This window comes from Megalobrama amblycephala, linkage group LG5 (genome assembly GCF_018812025.1).
Source record: "Megalobrama amblycephala isolate DHTTF-2021 linkage group LG5, ASM1881202v1, whole genome shotgun sequence".
NCBI lineage: Eukaryota > Metazoa > Chordata > Actinopteri > Cypriniformes > Xenocyprididae > Megalobrama > Megalobrama amblycephala.
This window is the reverse complement of record NC_063048.1, coordinates 32,917,941-32,934,249: the sequence shown is the minus strand read 5'-3', so window position 1 is coordinate 32,934,249 and position 16,309 is coordinate 32,917,941. Positions and strand designations below refer to the sequence as shown.

Here is a 16,309-nt window from a genome sequence, read left to right as displayed (position 1 = left end):
TAAGGGTTTTATGTAAAATCAATCTTGTGGAGTCTCAATACTTTAGTCATTTTCAGTGATTTATTCACACGGATGCCAGTCTGACAGTCATATATCAATGTTTGATTTACTCACTGAGGCAGTTCATGGCAGAAAGCAAAATCCTGTTATCTCAGAATGACTGTATGGATTACAGGTCCACTGTTATAAAAGAGGTCAGCAAAAGTTTACAGCAAAGGTCCTTTAACTCAAACAAAATATCACTTATACCTTAGAGACAGCAGAGATCTGGGTGAATGGTGGGCTGGCTGCCCACACGGCATGTTCCTGTATAGAAAGTATTGTCATGGCAACCCAAAGGACAGCTCATTTCCATAATTTTACAAACTCGCATCATTCAGCACTCCATAACATTGTACATGCGGTACATGCCCCCAGACATCATTCACTTCTTGTTCTACACAAGTAAATGAAGTAAAGCAGTTATGTAATTAATCTCCACAGTTCAGAATCAGCAGGGAAGCTGTTTGTTGTACTTCTTTTAAAAGTATAATTCCCAACATTCTATGTTCTATTTTGTGTGTTCTATTTTTGGGTGAACTATCCTTTTAAGACTTGTTTAGGTCACCCAAAAATAAAATTCTGTCATTTACTCACTTTTATTTTCTTTGAAACATGTCTTACTTTGTGTTTTCTGTCTAGTCACCATCTTTCAAGTTTAAAAAGGACCATAAAAGTAATTAATGGTGCAGAATGCCATTGGTTCTCATACATCACATGATCAGTCGTGACACCAGTAATTAGAATATGTGGAAATGCAAAAGTGAATATACATTTCAGTGAATTAAATGTAAGCCTGTTTTCTTAGTATTCTTCAGAAAACATATGGTGCCTATTTGAGCTTGCCAACCCATAGTAACTCTATGCTTTTTTTTGCAAGGAAAAGAGCAGCTGCAGTTTTTTCCCCTACACTTTCATGGAAAAAAGTCATACAGGTTTGAATTGACATGGGTGAATTATTCCTTTAAAGAATTTCAATTCTCACAATGGATGTTCTTTAAAGGAATAGTAAAAGCAAAGCAAATGAATAAAATTGCACACAGCTCTAGGTTAAGCACCAGCTGAAGCCATTAGCATGGATCATGTCAAACTTTTTTCCCTTGATGGTAATAACTAATAACCTCCTCTTCCCAAGAGTGAAATACCCTTTTCATGATGCAACAATGTGATAGTGACAGAAGCCCTTTTTTAATGTCAGACTGCCATAACCTTTTGTTCTATATCTTTATCTCTGAATCGGTGGCTACTGATTTTCATCAGGTTCTCCCACTCCATTCTGTGTTCTGGTGCAATATTTCAGCTCTCTTTCGAAACTCCCCTTTCATCTGTTGCAGATTTGCTTTCTAGTCAAGTCATTTGTCAAGACAACACCACCAGGCTCATGCGGTGTCCCTTGATTGTTTGTAATAACTGGGAATGAGAGGGAGTCTTATTAGAAGCCGCCCCAACTGAGCACCTCCCGTCTGTTAGAAACCCTTCCTCAGCCAGATCAATCTGTGCTGATGGATTTCAGACAACACCATCAACACTGATCATCACTGCTGTCATGCTTCATAATTAGCTGTTGTCTTTAGAGATGCTTTATGGAAAAGGCTTCTCTTGTCACTCAAAATCTTTTCCCACTTTCATGAAAGAATGATGAAACTTTAATGAATTTAAAATAAAAAGTCCTGAAACCATGTTTTAAATGGTTAGTTCAGCCAAAAATGAAAATTCTGTCATTTATTACTCACCCTCATGTCGTTTCACACCCGTAAGTCCTTCGTTCATCTTCGGAACACAAATTAAGATATTTTTGATGAAATCAGTTTTTTTTTTTTTTTTATCCCCCATAGACAACAATTTAACCACTACTTTCAAGGTCCAGAAAGGTACTAAAGACATTGTTAAAATAGTCCACTTGACTGCAGTGGTTCAACTTTAATGTTATGAAGCGACGAGAATACTTTTTGGGCGCAAAAACAAAACAAAAAGAATGACTTTATTCAACAATTTATTCTCACTGCAGTCACGTGGACTATTTTAACATTGTCTTTAGTACCTTTCTGGACCTTGATAGCGGTGGTTAAATTGATGTCTATCTGGGATTAAAAAAAAAAAAAACAATGTTGCCAAATTAGGGATTTTGTCACTAGATTTAGTGACTTCAACGCCCCTATTGAGTCTTTTTTCAAAAGTCTAGGGACAAATCTAGCAACTTGGACTAGATTCTTATTTTGCCCACTGATATATATTTATATAGATCAATGAATTTGCCATTATGATGTCATTTTGTGACATTTCAATTGAAAGCAGTTAGCAACACACACACACACAAAAAAAACTCACGGGAATTCATCAAAAATATCTTAATTTGTGTTCTGAAGATGAATGAAGGTCTTTCGTGTTTGGAACAACATGAGGGTGAGTAATTAATGACAGAATTTTTGGGTGAACTAACCATTTAAAGGTGCAATATGTAAGAATTTTGCAGTAAAATATCCAAAAACTAGTGGCCAGTGTTATATATTTTGTTCACTTGAGTACTTACAATATTCCAAATGTTTCCAACTATTTGTAAATCGTAAGAAAATTGCAATTTTAACCAAGGCTCCGGGACATGGTAGGAGTCGCCTGTCAATTGCTTCATACCCGTGTTACCCTCAGTTTCCTGTTTTATTTTGTAGAACCAAGACACTTTCATATATTTTCATGTTTTAATAGACAAGGGAACAACTGTTTTGATATATTTATAGACCGTAAACTAATTATTGTTATATAGCTCAACACGTTTAGTCTTATTGTTTAAATCTAATTGTCTTGATTTTTTGCAAGTTCACTTTGTGAAGTAGTTAACATAGCATAATCAGATCATAATATAAGCTTTATTTTTAGTAACAGTAATGCAGCATTTTCTCCATAATACAATACATTTTAAAATTAATTGCATGCCATTTATCAACACAAGCCATCCAGCATTTAATATGATATTCTAAAATCAATCTAGCTTACTGCAGTGTGCAACAAGTGTCTCATAACAGCCACCGAGCGAACGCACAGAGTACAACAGAGTTTCAACACACTCAAATGTATCTAATATGATACCTCATACTCATGACCGGAAAAGTGGAAGTGGCGCCGGCGACTGTGTCATAATAAAAGTTCCGCTGCTAGTGAGGCGTGTGTTGTGCAATCGCTCCAGCGGCCTCGTTCAGCTCCCAAAACACTCGGTCCGGCTCTGCTTCATACTACAGTAACGTTAATAATCGCATCCATAAACATGATTTCTTCCCGATTATTTTCCACCGGCTGTGAGGTGAAGACCACGTCCCAAGATTCCGCACTCAAACTTGGCGTCATCAAGCTACGCCTTTGTTTTGAATAGGCCTCTAGCGGACAGAAAATCCTACATATTGCACCTTTAATTGATCTAAAATCTACTTAATGATGAGGTATTGGTTTGCAACTTTATGATTGTTTCTAACACTAACTAATTATAAACAAAATATAGAACATATATTTTGAAATATTAGGAATACATTTAATTATTATTTAAAAATGTATTTAAAAATATTTTATCAAATCTTATCACATTCAATTATATGATAAATAGTGAAAATGTTTTCTAATAAAAACAGTAAGACTAGTAATCAAAACAGTTTTACCATTGGAGGTCATAATCAAGAAATTAATAAAGCTTTTTTTAAATATGTAATTTATTCCTGCTAAATTTTCAGCGGCTATTACTCCAGTCTTCAGTGTCACATGATCCTTCAGAAATCATTCTAATATGCTGATTTATTGCTCAAGAAACATTTCTTCTTATTATCATTGTTGAAAACAGTTGTGCTGCTGTACATTTTTGGAAACTGTGATACACTACCATTCAAAAGTTTGAGTTAAGTAAGATTTTGGAAAAAAAACAAACATTAAAGTCAGTCTGAACAGAAAATGAGGGTTCTCTTCTTGATTCATGTTCACGTTGTTCTTCAGCTTTAGTGCTTGTGTCTCTCCCCAGCAGCAGTTCCTGAGGCAGTAGTTATGTCTCTCAGAGGGAGACGTCTCATCGATGTGCACTCAAAGGGCAAACTCAGATTGTTTTCTTGGCTGTCCTTTTCCCTCCTGTCTCTGTTTTTTGGTGCTCTCTGTGGATGTGAGTGTTTGTTAATGTTCAATGTTGTCCTCATTTAAACCCTGTATATCTCCTCTGTGGGAGTGTGCGTTTTGTTTGTCCCTTGTCTCTTTCTTTCTCCATATCTCTGTTTCTTATAAGTGCGAACAGACAGACACCACCCAGCAAGGTTAAATGCATGCTGACCCTCTCCGTCCTGTTTCGCTGCAAACTTAATGTTATCTGAAGCTCCTTGCTTATTTTCCTCTAAAGTGAGGTCGCAGGCCATCTCTCCTCCCGAACCCCCCGCCAAATCTAATGCCTGTTTGTAATTTACATTTACATTTGTTTTAAATTGATTCAGCGGCGCTGTCAATTTAAACACTTCCTGAGGCTGAAATCAGGAGATATCTAGCTAATTGTGTCTCTGTGTCACTCGCGCTGTGTTACCTTTCACTTATTGAGTGCTCTTTCATGACACCCTGCTTCAGCTGAAAGAGAAAAGAGAAACCTGCTGAAAGCGTGAAATGAAGAAAAACAGGAGCCTTACACGTGGTTTTCATCTGTTCACGCTTTTTGCAAATCAATAAACTCATTTGTTGCTATGTTTAATAGGCTTTGTTTACTGATACTGTTTTAAAATGAATGCATGCATCCTAATTTGAGACTTAATTCATTTGCAATTTGTTTTGTGAGCAATGAATTGAATATGAATAATGCATCAAGTGAAACTGTAAACATGAGAACATTAGGAAGCAAGAACGCATGAATATTTGTGAAGAAAAACAATTGAATATAAATTGAAGTGTCAAACTCAGAAATTTGAAGTAATGGAATTAGGATAAAAAATATATATTTATCAAGATTCTTGGGGGGGATGTCTCTGTTCACACAATAAAAGTATGACAGCATTTTCATTTTGGGTGAAGTATCCTTTTAAGTGTTAGTGTAGGTTTTAGGGAACAGAAAATGTCATAAATACAATAGACGTCAAAGGAAAGTCTCTGTCGTGTATTTGTTCAGGTTGTACCTCCTCTATACATGAACGTATCTTCTAGTCCATCTCAAGACGGCCACAGACTGATAAACATCACACACATCGCACCAGCCTTCGTGTACCAAACCACATATTGGCGAACAAATATTCGTGTTTGGATTTACTAGTGGTTGTGAAGTGAATGATAATGAGTCTAAAGATCTATTTTATGGGGTGTGACCTCATCCTTGCTGTGTAGATGAGTGAGAGGGAGCTCTTTCTGTTGACATACAGACTGTGAATATACAGACAATTTATCTCAACCAAATAGCCCAGCACAGCTTTACCCCCACTCTCAAATGCTGTTTGAGAGCCTCCGGGCAGCATGTTCTGGGGATATGCCTCATTATTCCTGTCTGACTCAGGTCTACAGTTTCTTATTGCTTTGTTTTCTTATCAAAAAAATCTTTTGAACCAACACAGCTGACCTTCATCATAAGAAAGAAAGATGGAGGGCAAAGTTTGCCAATTTCCTGGATGCCATTTTTCATATATACCACTAGTCAGAGGTGCTTCCATTTCCACAAGTTGGATTAGTGGGATATTTGACGAGATAATAACCTTCACACCAATAAATAAATAAATTAAACAAAAAATAAAATTCCTTCAGTGGCACTTTTGCTGCAAAAGTTGCAACTTGTCTAAAAAAACATCAGGTACATCCAGAATTTGAACTTTTGATCATTATACGCTGTTCTTCTTCTGCATCATGTCCTGAAATGAAGCATGCAGCCTGAAGCCTGTTTTTCATCTTCATGATCATAAAACCCCTCAAACTCTGACATCAAAATGAAAGGGAGGGAAATGAAAACAAACTTCTTTCATACAAAAATGCAAAACCACAAAACTTAAAGCTTTTTTTTTTTTTATCTTATATAAACTTTTTTATTTTTATTTAGGGAGTCTATGCTAATGTTCATAAACTTCATCACGGTCCTCAGGGGGCCATATATGCTTTCCTATGGGAAGAGCAACCTTCATTTATTTGTATTCTTTTTAAGTCAAGTGTCTTTCATATTAATTTCACTCTTTCTGGTAAATAAGGCAGTTTATAGACAGCTATTGGTTACAAAGACAGTAGAACGTTGCTCTCTAGTGAAGGATTTGTAATCTTAGCATGCATTCATAAACTACGAGGAAGCATCAACAATATGGCACGATATTTTACAAGCTGTCTCATGAAAACAGTAATCTACATCGACCAGACACTGTATGCGCGTTTAGGAGCTCACTGAAAAACAAACGGTAGGGTACGATTGGTCCTCAACAGCATTTGAACAATGAAAGTTCACAGGATTCAGATATTTTATGCAGAAATCCGCTAGTTAAGTCATGAAAGTGTCAAAAGGAGCTATACAGGAGTATAACATCAGTAGCATCTTTTAAATTTAATAAGTTTGTGGAAGGCTTGTTTGAAGTCATCATTGAAGGCAGTGTAGATGACTGGATTGATGAGCGAGTTGAGGTACCCCAGCCAGGTGAACACATCAAAGAGCACAGGATGAAACCAACAGTCTTTACAGACACCCATCACCAGCGTAAACACGAAGAACGGGAGCCAGCATACTATAAACGCACCCAGGATAATCCCAAGAGTTTTGGTGGCCTTCTTCTCCCGAGCGGCACAAAGACGCTTTCTTTCCAGTACGCTATCGGCCAGCTTCACTTTCACACTGTTCGTGAAAAGAGGAGACCCTCCTCCCCCACTTCCACCTCCTCCTCCTCCTCCAGGTTGAAGATGTCCCTCCTGATTAGAGGTGGAATTCAGCGAGCAGAGCGAAGAACCCGCTGAATTCTGGATGAGCTGAGCAGCGGTGAACCGTTTTCCACTGGTCGCTGGTGTTTTAAAGATCCTGGAGCGAGCCGCCACATAGATACGCCCGTAGAGAATCATCAAGAGGACCGTAGGAACGTAAAAGGCGCCAAATGTGGAATAAAGCGTGTAGGAGATCTGGTCGGTGTTGACCATGCACTCCGTGAGCTCCTCGTGTGCCTTAGCCTGCCGCCAGAATAGAGGAGGCATAGAGATCGAGACGGAGATCACCCACACTACGCCGATCATCACCGCCGCTCGCCGCATAGTGCGGCGTTTTGAGTATTCCAGGGCGTCGGTAATGGCCCAGTATCGATCCAATGCGATCACGCACAGGTGCAAGATAGAAGCTGTGCAGAACGTTATGTCCGATGATAGCCAGATATCGCACACAATCTGACCCAGAGTCCAAGTCTTTCTGACCGTGTACACAATGCTGATCGGCATGACTAAAATGGACACCAGGAGGTCAGTCACTGCGAGAGAGCCAATCAGGAAGTTGGCGGGGGTGTGAAGCTTGCGTGTGAGGAAAATGGTTGCGATCACAAAAGCGTTAGACAGAGCAGTGGCCAAAGTGACGATTGCTAGCATGGCAGAGATGGAGATCTGTAGGCTGAAGGGCATAGCGTCGTCCCCGGACTCCAGGGTTGTGGGACTGACTGTAGCATTGATGAGGAAGAACTCATCTGAGCTGTTGAACAGATCCATGTTGCATGGTTCACAAGCGCTTCATATCATCTATGCATGATTCTTACCATAAATGATCAATTATTCCATGAAAACGTCTTCTGCTGAAAGAGTCATTTAATTTGCTAGTTTGAGATATTGGTGCTTTGCCTTTGTGACGCTCATGGCTGATAGATGTGAGCAGTAATTCATGGTTGAAGATACTGTGACTGTTTCTAATGCTTTTTGTGGAATATGTTGACACACACAGAAAGTTAAATGCCACAGAACAAACAAGAAACCGGTATTACCCTTTGTGCCTGACTTTGAGTTATACAAACAATTCCTTTAGCCCTTAAATCACTGCTCATTATTTTCGTTATTGTCCCTTATTCTGCCATAAGAACTGGAGATCCCACACTTTTGGCTCATGAACTGCTGGAAGGCTTTTTAATTTATTCTCCTGTTGGTCTGCAAAAGTGCTGTTGTTTCAAACAAATGAACTGAAATAACAGCTCATTCGCTGTATATCCAGTGATGGCTGCAAATGATTTAGAGAGAAATGATTTTGGAGTTTCCCAGAACACCAAAAGCTGTAAAAAGTTTTGTAAAACGCTGTAAAACTCATTTTGAATATTGGCCATCTGAAGGTGCTAGTCCAGAAGAAAGGACTCAATGCAGGTGAAGATCTGGAATAGAGAGAGAGAGAGAAAAAAGAGAGAATTAAGAGTGAGAACTTTAGAAAACACTTGATTTTAGTCTCTACATATGAAATAGTTGAAATTTAAGATGCATCTGTGGAAATATGCTGAGAAGATTCATTTTAATTATGCATATTAGGTTCTCACTGCTTGCATTAGAAGGTAAAAGTTCATACAGAATTATTTGGTAAGTTTTTTTTTTTTTTCTTGTTTTCTTTCTAAAGTTAAAGTGATGTGGTCGAGTATGTGACCCATACTTGGAATTTGTGCTCTGCATTTCACCCATCCATGCACACACACACACACACACCCGGAGCAGTGGGGAGCGATTGGGGGTTAGGTGCCTTGCTCAAGGGCACCTCAGTTGTGGGTATTGAGAGTGGAAGAGAGTGCTCTTCCTTTTTTTTATTTAGTTAGTTATTTAAATTAGTGCAGAGTAGTTAGCTAGAAGCAGCTATTTCAATTTCTGAGCTCTTAATCTTCCTACACTCTATTTTGCAGGATTACATGAACAAACCTGAAGTGCTTAAAAGTATTAAAATGTTATATTCAGATGTTTTATTCTTGCAAAGCAAAACCCACATAATAAAATCAATTGTGCATGCTCAAATCAAGATTCCTGCTCTCCTTGCTTATGATGCAAATGGAGTTCATTATTTTTCTGATATCTTCATTAAAAACTTGTACATTTATGTAGAAAGTTTTTCCTCCATTAATATATTTCTTTACCCTGGGCTCTGCTTTTCAGGCCCATGCTTTGATTGATGAGTATCTAGAGGATTGTGCCTCGAGGGGAAACCTGTCACCATAGAGCTTCCAGAGCTCCTGTGTCTGACTAACAATGTGTCGTGACACCTGCAAGCATTCTGGTTTTGGCCTGGTGGGGAAAAGAATCCAAACCGCGGAGCTCACTCTCCTGCCGTCAGGTCACACACATCAGTCATATCACCTGCCAACATCTTCACATAAACATTAGCAGTCCCCGGTGTGCTGCAGAGCACGGTCACATTTCCTTTTCCTTTATAGTTAGATAAACGCGTGTACAGATATACATATCTGAATATTTATAGAAAGCCATATTGCAAATCATTTCAAAACATGTCATGTCTCCATACATGTCAAACTAGGTAAAAAAATAATAACTGTGTTGCAATTTAAATTCTATGTGATGCTGTTTAGAGCCAAGCATTCATAATTGAAATTGAAATTCTACAAAGAAAACATGTCCACTGCCTTTCATGTATAAAACATTTCTGTTCTTGTAATTGAAAGCATAAAGGTCACACATCCCAATAAGACCCAACACCTTTTCTGGCAAAAGTTGTTGGTGTACCTATAGTCAGGATGAACGCACAGCATCTCAGGGACAACACATATGCATGAATTCTGGGTTCAGTACAAGCTCACTTGATAGTTTCAAATGTACAGTCAAACCAAAAATTATTCGGACAATTTTTTTTATATATATTTTTACTAGTGGGTGCAGGACACTATAGTTCATTTATGTAAGTGAGGATAGCAAAGTAAACTGACATAGTATACCCAAAAATTATTCATACAGTGGACTACCAGTAAAATTGATAAAAATTTAGAACCAAAAATTATTCAGACACTTTGACCTGACCATGTTTTGCATCTGACATAATTAAGATTATTTTTTTCTGACACAGTTTAACTCTAAGATCTTGTCATATTTAAACTATAGTGAATAAACTGAATTAATTAATGAAATGTTAAAGGTCTCTGAATACATTTTTGATTTGACTGTATATACACTACTGTATATATATGATTAGAGGTACTGTATATAGGTATATTCAGCATCACATGATTCAGAAATCTAATATGCTTATTTGGTGCTCAAGAAAACATTATCATCATCACTACTGTTGAAAACATTATTATTTTTGTGGAAATTGTGATGCATTTTTCAGGATTCTTTAATGAATAGAAAGTTCAAAAGAAAAGTTTATTGGAAATAGAAATCTTTTGTAATTTTGTAAATGCCTTTACTGTCGCTTTTGATCAATTTAATGCATCCTTGCTGAATCAAAAGTATTAATTTCTTAAAAAAGAAAAAAAAAATCTCACCCCAAGCTTTTGAAACAATACTATAGTATAGTGTTTGACCATTTGAAACATGGTCAACATATTGTGAGAATTGTGCAAAGACTACTAAATGTGAGTTTCAGATGTTAAAGGGGATTTAAAATCTGCAAACTAAAGAAGAGAATGTAGTGCTGTAGTTGTGGCTTGTATCTCTGTAAAACAGTGTCATCATTAGCATATACTTCATGTGAGACGGCAGGAAACAACAGCGGATTATCTCCACACCAGCAGATCCAACGGGCTGCACGCTAATGAGGCCAACCCGAGGGTATTGCCATGCTCCAAATGTTGTCCCAATGTTTTCTCTACTTTTGTTTGGTTCTGTGTAATTGGTGAAAGTCAGAATAACAAAATTAAAAACCCAGGTCAATATATCAGGAAGGAAGGAGACTTTGAGACTGTCAGGTTAATTTAACAAATACTCAGACAACACAGAATGTGTTGCCAACTATTGCCAGTATTGGCCGAATGCTCACACAAAATCAAATGCACACAACAGTTTAAAATGGCTTTGTATTTTTAATTGTCAGCTTGTACTTGTCAGTTTTCTGTTTGGAATTTTGATGGCATAGAGAGGAAGTGCATGTGAATGAATGCCCTTGAAGTCTACCTTGGACAAACTTACAGTATGGTCCATAACAGAAATAAAAGTGAGTGTGTATATATATATATATATATATATATATATATATATACTGTTGTGGACCACACTGACTTTTACCGTATGAACAAATACAATTAAAACATTGTCCAAAATATCTTTTCTTTTTTTTTTTTCAGCAGAAGAACGGAAGTTATACAGCTTTGGAACAACATGAGGGTGAGTAAATGGTGACAGAATTTCATTTTTGAGCAAACTGTTTTTAAATTGCAAAAATAATGTCAGCACATACATTTCAAGAACTACAAATGCAAACACAGTACAAGTCAAATAACAGTTAAGGGTAACACTTTATTTTGATGGTCCACTTTAGGCATTCTATTAACTATAAGTAACTTTGCACTTTGGGGGGGGGCACATTTCGAAGCAAAAAAAACAAAACAAAAATTCTAAAGTTTTTGTAAGAAAAATATCCATATTTAAAACTTTATTAACTACAACAACTAGCTTTCTACAGACGGCCTTACGTATTGATGTGCGATCGAAGAGCAACCTTTGACCCGATGCAAGACGCAATGAAGAAAACACAGAAGTGCAAAACAAAACAATGGTTACGAATTAGAAGTCTAAAATGAGAAATTTTAAAGAGAAATGTTGAAAGACTTTGATATGAGAAGAGGAGCTTGAGTTTGTAGCCCAGCCCTATTTGTTTGAACAGCAAGAGGCGTCTAAGCTCCTACATCCTGCATCATGCATCACGTCAGGGGTTACTTATTTGGCTCAAGTCGACTTGCGCAGTATATGTATCATCATCCGCTGGAAGCTAGTTATTTGAGTTTATTTATTTCATGCAAAAATGCATCGCTTTACTTCAAAAGCCCTCTGGAGCCAAATGGATTACTTTAATTATGGATGGATGCAGTTTTTTTTTTTTTTTTTTTTTGCTTCAAAATGTGGCCCCCCATTCACAACCATTATAAAGCTTGGAGGGAGCAAGGATATTTTTAAATATATTATGTTCGTCATATATACCTAGGATGGCTTGAGGGTGAGTAGATCATGGGATAATTTTCATTTTTGGGTGAACTATCCCTTTAATATCTGCTAACACTTTACTTTGATGCTTCTGTCTATAAGTAACTTTGCAACTACATGTCAACTTATATTCTACTAACCTGAACCTCTAACCTAACTGTCTACTAACAGTCTAAAAATTCTCTAATGAGAGTTAGTTGACATGTAGTTGAAAAGTTACTTAGTAGAATGTCTATAGAAGACTATCAAAATAAAGTGTAACCATGTGATGCTAATAAAAAGCTCAGAACAAATACAGGTAGTTAATAACATAGTGCTAGTTAATGGAATAAGAGAATTGTTTGTTCTGTGAGTGTAAAACGGTCAGGGTTGAGGGTATATTTTAATTTATTTTTTTCCACTCAAATTGTCTGCCTGTGGTTATAAAATAAAACAGACTGCAGCCATGGTAACAGAGCAGATCTGGATGTTATTGAATGATGTCAGTCTTGTATGTTTTTGAGATGTGCATCAGTAGAGTGTTTGTGTGTGTGGCTGTGACACAGATTTGTGTAACGAATAACAATAACCCTAAATCAAACAATAGCAATCTCTCACTTAAAGTTTTTATGTCCTGAGTTTGGCTGGAGTATATGTCAGCTCCATCTGTAATAAGTCTTCCAATAACTTTTTTGTTGTGACAGGTCGATGGACTGGAGACCATTTAGTCATTGTGACATATTACTTCTAACAACCTTCTGTTTGGAAGGTTTAGAAGTAAAGGCCCTTTTCCACCCTTTTCAATTACAGCTGCAGATAGTAATCCAACACGACACAGATTGTCTCTTGAAAAAAGAGCCAATCGATCCACCAATCTCCAGAAAAATGCTTAACAAAATGTGACAAGTTGGAAATGTATTATTTTACAAAATAATTTTTTACAAGCAACAATTTATGTGAAGCAGAAAACCATGTTTATATTTTAACGATATGTTAATTTTAACCTTTATATTTTCTTTAATCAATAACAATATATTAAAATAATTAAAAATCAAACTCCATTAACACTTTGAAGTGATACAATTCTACTACATTTTCTGATCCTTTATAACAGATCTGACTCCAATTTGAATGACTGAAAAAGACCCACAACCTTAATATCAGCTTTCATATGTGAGCAGAGCTGAGGTCCTGAAATCTCTTCAATATGCATTTATACGGGACGTGTTTCAGTGGACGCAATGCGACTAATGCATATACTATAAATGTTTTCTGTTTTAGATGTGTAGGAGGAACGCTGGAGTTAACAAAAAACATTGTGCCTCTTTCACCACTCTGGATGACTCATCAGGTAAGTACCATAAGATCACACTTCTATTAAGGAGCACCTTTTGTGGGCATGTGATAACAGAACTACTGGGAACCGTAGGAGGTTGTGCTGTACTTCTGAAAGGTACTCTCGAAGTCACTCTAAAGCTTTAGAATTTGGGGACTTTTTCTCTACCCCTCTGTTGAGGCAGATGTGATCTGATGAGATTTAGGATGTACCTTGGGTTAATACATTTAGACATTTTCTAAACTTAAAAAACTCAGTGTGTTCTTTTTGTAAATCAAGCTGTTGTGGGCACGACTGTGGCCTGGAGCGACTGCCATTGTCGGTTTAATGAGGTGAGTTGGGTTGGCAAGTAGTGCAAAAACTGCATTAACGGATAACATCTTAGCAAAATTCTGCTTCACCAAACCTTCATGATTTCATTAACTGAGAAAGAAGTCTCTTATGCTCACCAAGGCTGCATTTATTTGATCACAAATACTGTAATATTGTCGACAATTATTACAACTAAAATTAAAATTGAATTGAATTGTTTTCTATTTTAAAATGAAATTAATTCCTGTGATGGCAAGGCTGAATTTTTTAGTATCATTACGCCAGTCTGCAGTGTCACATGATCCTTCAGAAATCATTCTAATATGCTGATTTGCTGCTCAAAAAACATTTATTAATATTTATATTGTTATTATAACAAATTTGAAAACAGTCACACTGCTTAATATTTTTGTGAAGTATGTGATACTTGGAAAGTTCAAAAGAACAGCATTTGAAATTGAATAGGCCTACATGTCTCCAACCTTTTGAAGTGTATATGCTGTATGTTTATATATAAACATTCAAAGTTTTGTCACACGGCTGTTCTTAGACATTTAATGCAAAAGCAAGTGTGAGGTCTGAATGTGGCACATGGGTAAATTGCTGTCCAATGTGACTTTGTCCTGTATCCCCAAGGTGACTGTATGTCCTAGACTAGTCAGTAGGTATTTCTGTGCTATACTTTTTCATTTCTTACAAGAAGTTATAATCAGGTCAGATCTTCACACTTCTGCAAGGACACATGCTTTTCTTTCGTCTGTGTGTGTGTGAGAAAGAGAGAATCTATTTTAATAGTAGGTGCGTTTGTATGAAAGCCTTTGCCCAGGACATAATTGTAAATTTAAAATGTAAATGTCTGTCTCAAACAAGTAGGTCAAAAATTGTAATACAAATCTTCCCAGAACCCAACTGAGAGCTTCTCTGACCTTTCTCATCTGCTGTCAGGTCTGATAAGTGTTATATTTGCACCAAAAAAACACTGAAAAAAAAAAAAAAAAAAACTTGGTGCGAAATATGCCGGCAGGCTTTACATGTCTCTTTGATACCATTTGACCTCCACCATTTCTGCCTTTCATCTTCATCTCCTCCCACTCTTGCCCTTACTGTTGTGTTCAGTTTTGGCTCTGAACTTCTTGAAGTTTTGAACAGTGATGAGTGGACAAGTGGTATTATTCAGGATGATGATGTGCGTAAAAGCCCATTTACGTAGAAATAAGTACAACTGGAGACTTGAATTAGACTGCCAGAGCTTCCTGTGAGTAACTATTATCCTTAGAGTTACAAGGGCAGTAAAGGCCCTGATATACTGATATAACAAGTTTTTGTTTGTTTGTTTGTTTTGTTCATCTTTTTCACTTAAAGGTGCCCAAGAATGCTTTTTCACAAGATGTAATATAAGTCTAAGGTGTCTCCTGAATGTGTCTGTGAAGTTTCAGCTCAAAATACCCCATAGATTTTTTTTAATAAATTTTTTTAACTGCCTATTTTGGGGCATCATTAACAATGCACTGATTTACACTCGGCGCCGCCCCCTTAAATCGCGTGCTCCCTGCCACATGAGCTGTCGACTATATTACAGCGCATTTGCAAAGTTCACACAGCTAATATAACCCTCAAACGGATCTTTACAAGATGTTCGTCATGCATGCTGTATGCATGCTTCGAATTATGTGAGTAAAGTATTTATTTGGATGTTAACGTTTTATTCTGAGTGAATTTGAGGCTGTCCTCCGTGGCTAACGGCTAATGCTACACTGTTGGAGAGATTTATAAAGAATGAAGTTGTGTTTATGCATTATACAGACTGCAAGTGTTTAAAAAATGAAAATAGCGACGGCTCTTGTCTCCGTGAATACAGTAAGAAACGATGGTAACTTTAACCTCATTTAACAGTACATTAGCAACATGCTAACGAAACATTTAGAAAGACAATTTACAAATATCAGTAAAAATATCATGCTATCATGGATAATGTTAGTTATTATTGCTCCATCTGCCATTTTTCGCTGTTGTTCTTGCTTACCTAGTCTGATGATTCGGCTGTGTGCAGCTCCAGATGTTAATACTGGCTTGTGTAATCCCTTGAACATGGGCTGGCATTATGCAAATATTGGGGGCGTACACCCCGACTGTTACGTAACAGTCGGTGTTATGTTGAGATTCGCCTGTTCTTCGGAGGTCGTTTAAACAAATGAGATTTATATAAGGAGGAGGAAACAATGGAGTTTGAGACTCACTGTATGTCTTTTCCATGTACTGAACTCTTGTTATTTAACTATGCCGAGGTAAATTCAATTTTTGAATCTAGGGCACCTTTAAGAGTAAATCTCCCTTACATTAACCATTTCAGTCACATCCGATTCTTGGCAATTCCATGGCCATCATATCGCCATAAATTTTTTTTCTTTTTAAATTTTCTTCCATGAATTTTTTTGGCAATGTTTTTTCCAGGGTAGGTTACCAGGTCTTTCCCCAACACTCCCCATTACATGGCTTGGGACTCGCACACATTCACAGCTACAGCCAATTTGGCATGTCCAATCCACCTAACCTGCATGTCTTTGGACTGTGTGGGGGAAACCTGAGCACCCA

The 16,309-nt window shown here is 37.1% G+C and overlaps 1 protein-coding gene across 1 annotated transcript in view; it reads right to left on the bottom strand.

Moving 5' to 3' along the window:
* Window positions 1-3,881: 3,881 nt before the first annotated feature.
* htr1d (5-hydroxytryptamine (serotonin) receptor 1D, G protein-coupled) overlaps window positions 3,882-16,309 on the bottom strand; it is a 28,884-nt gene continuing 16,456 nt past the window's right edge. Inside the window, exon 2 of the mRNA XM_048191886.1 lies at window positions 3,882-8,333. Coding sequence (XP_048047843.1) covers window positions 6,535-7,686 — 1,152 coding nt within the window. The 5' untranslated portion in view covers window positions 7,687-8,333 and the 3' untranslated portion in view covers window positions 3,882-6,534. The remainder of the gene's footprint in view (window positions 8,334-16,309) is intronic.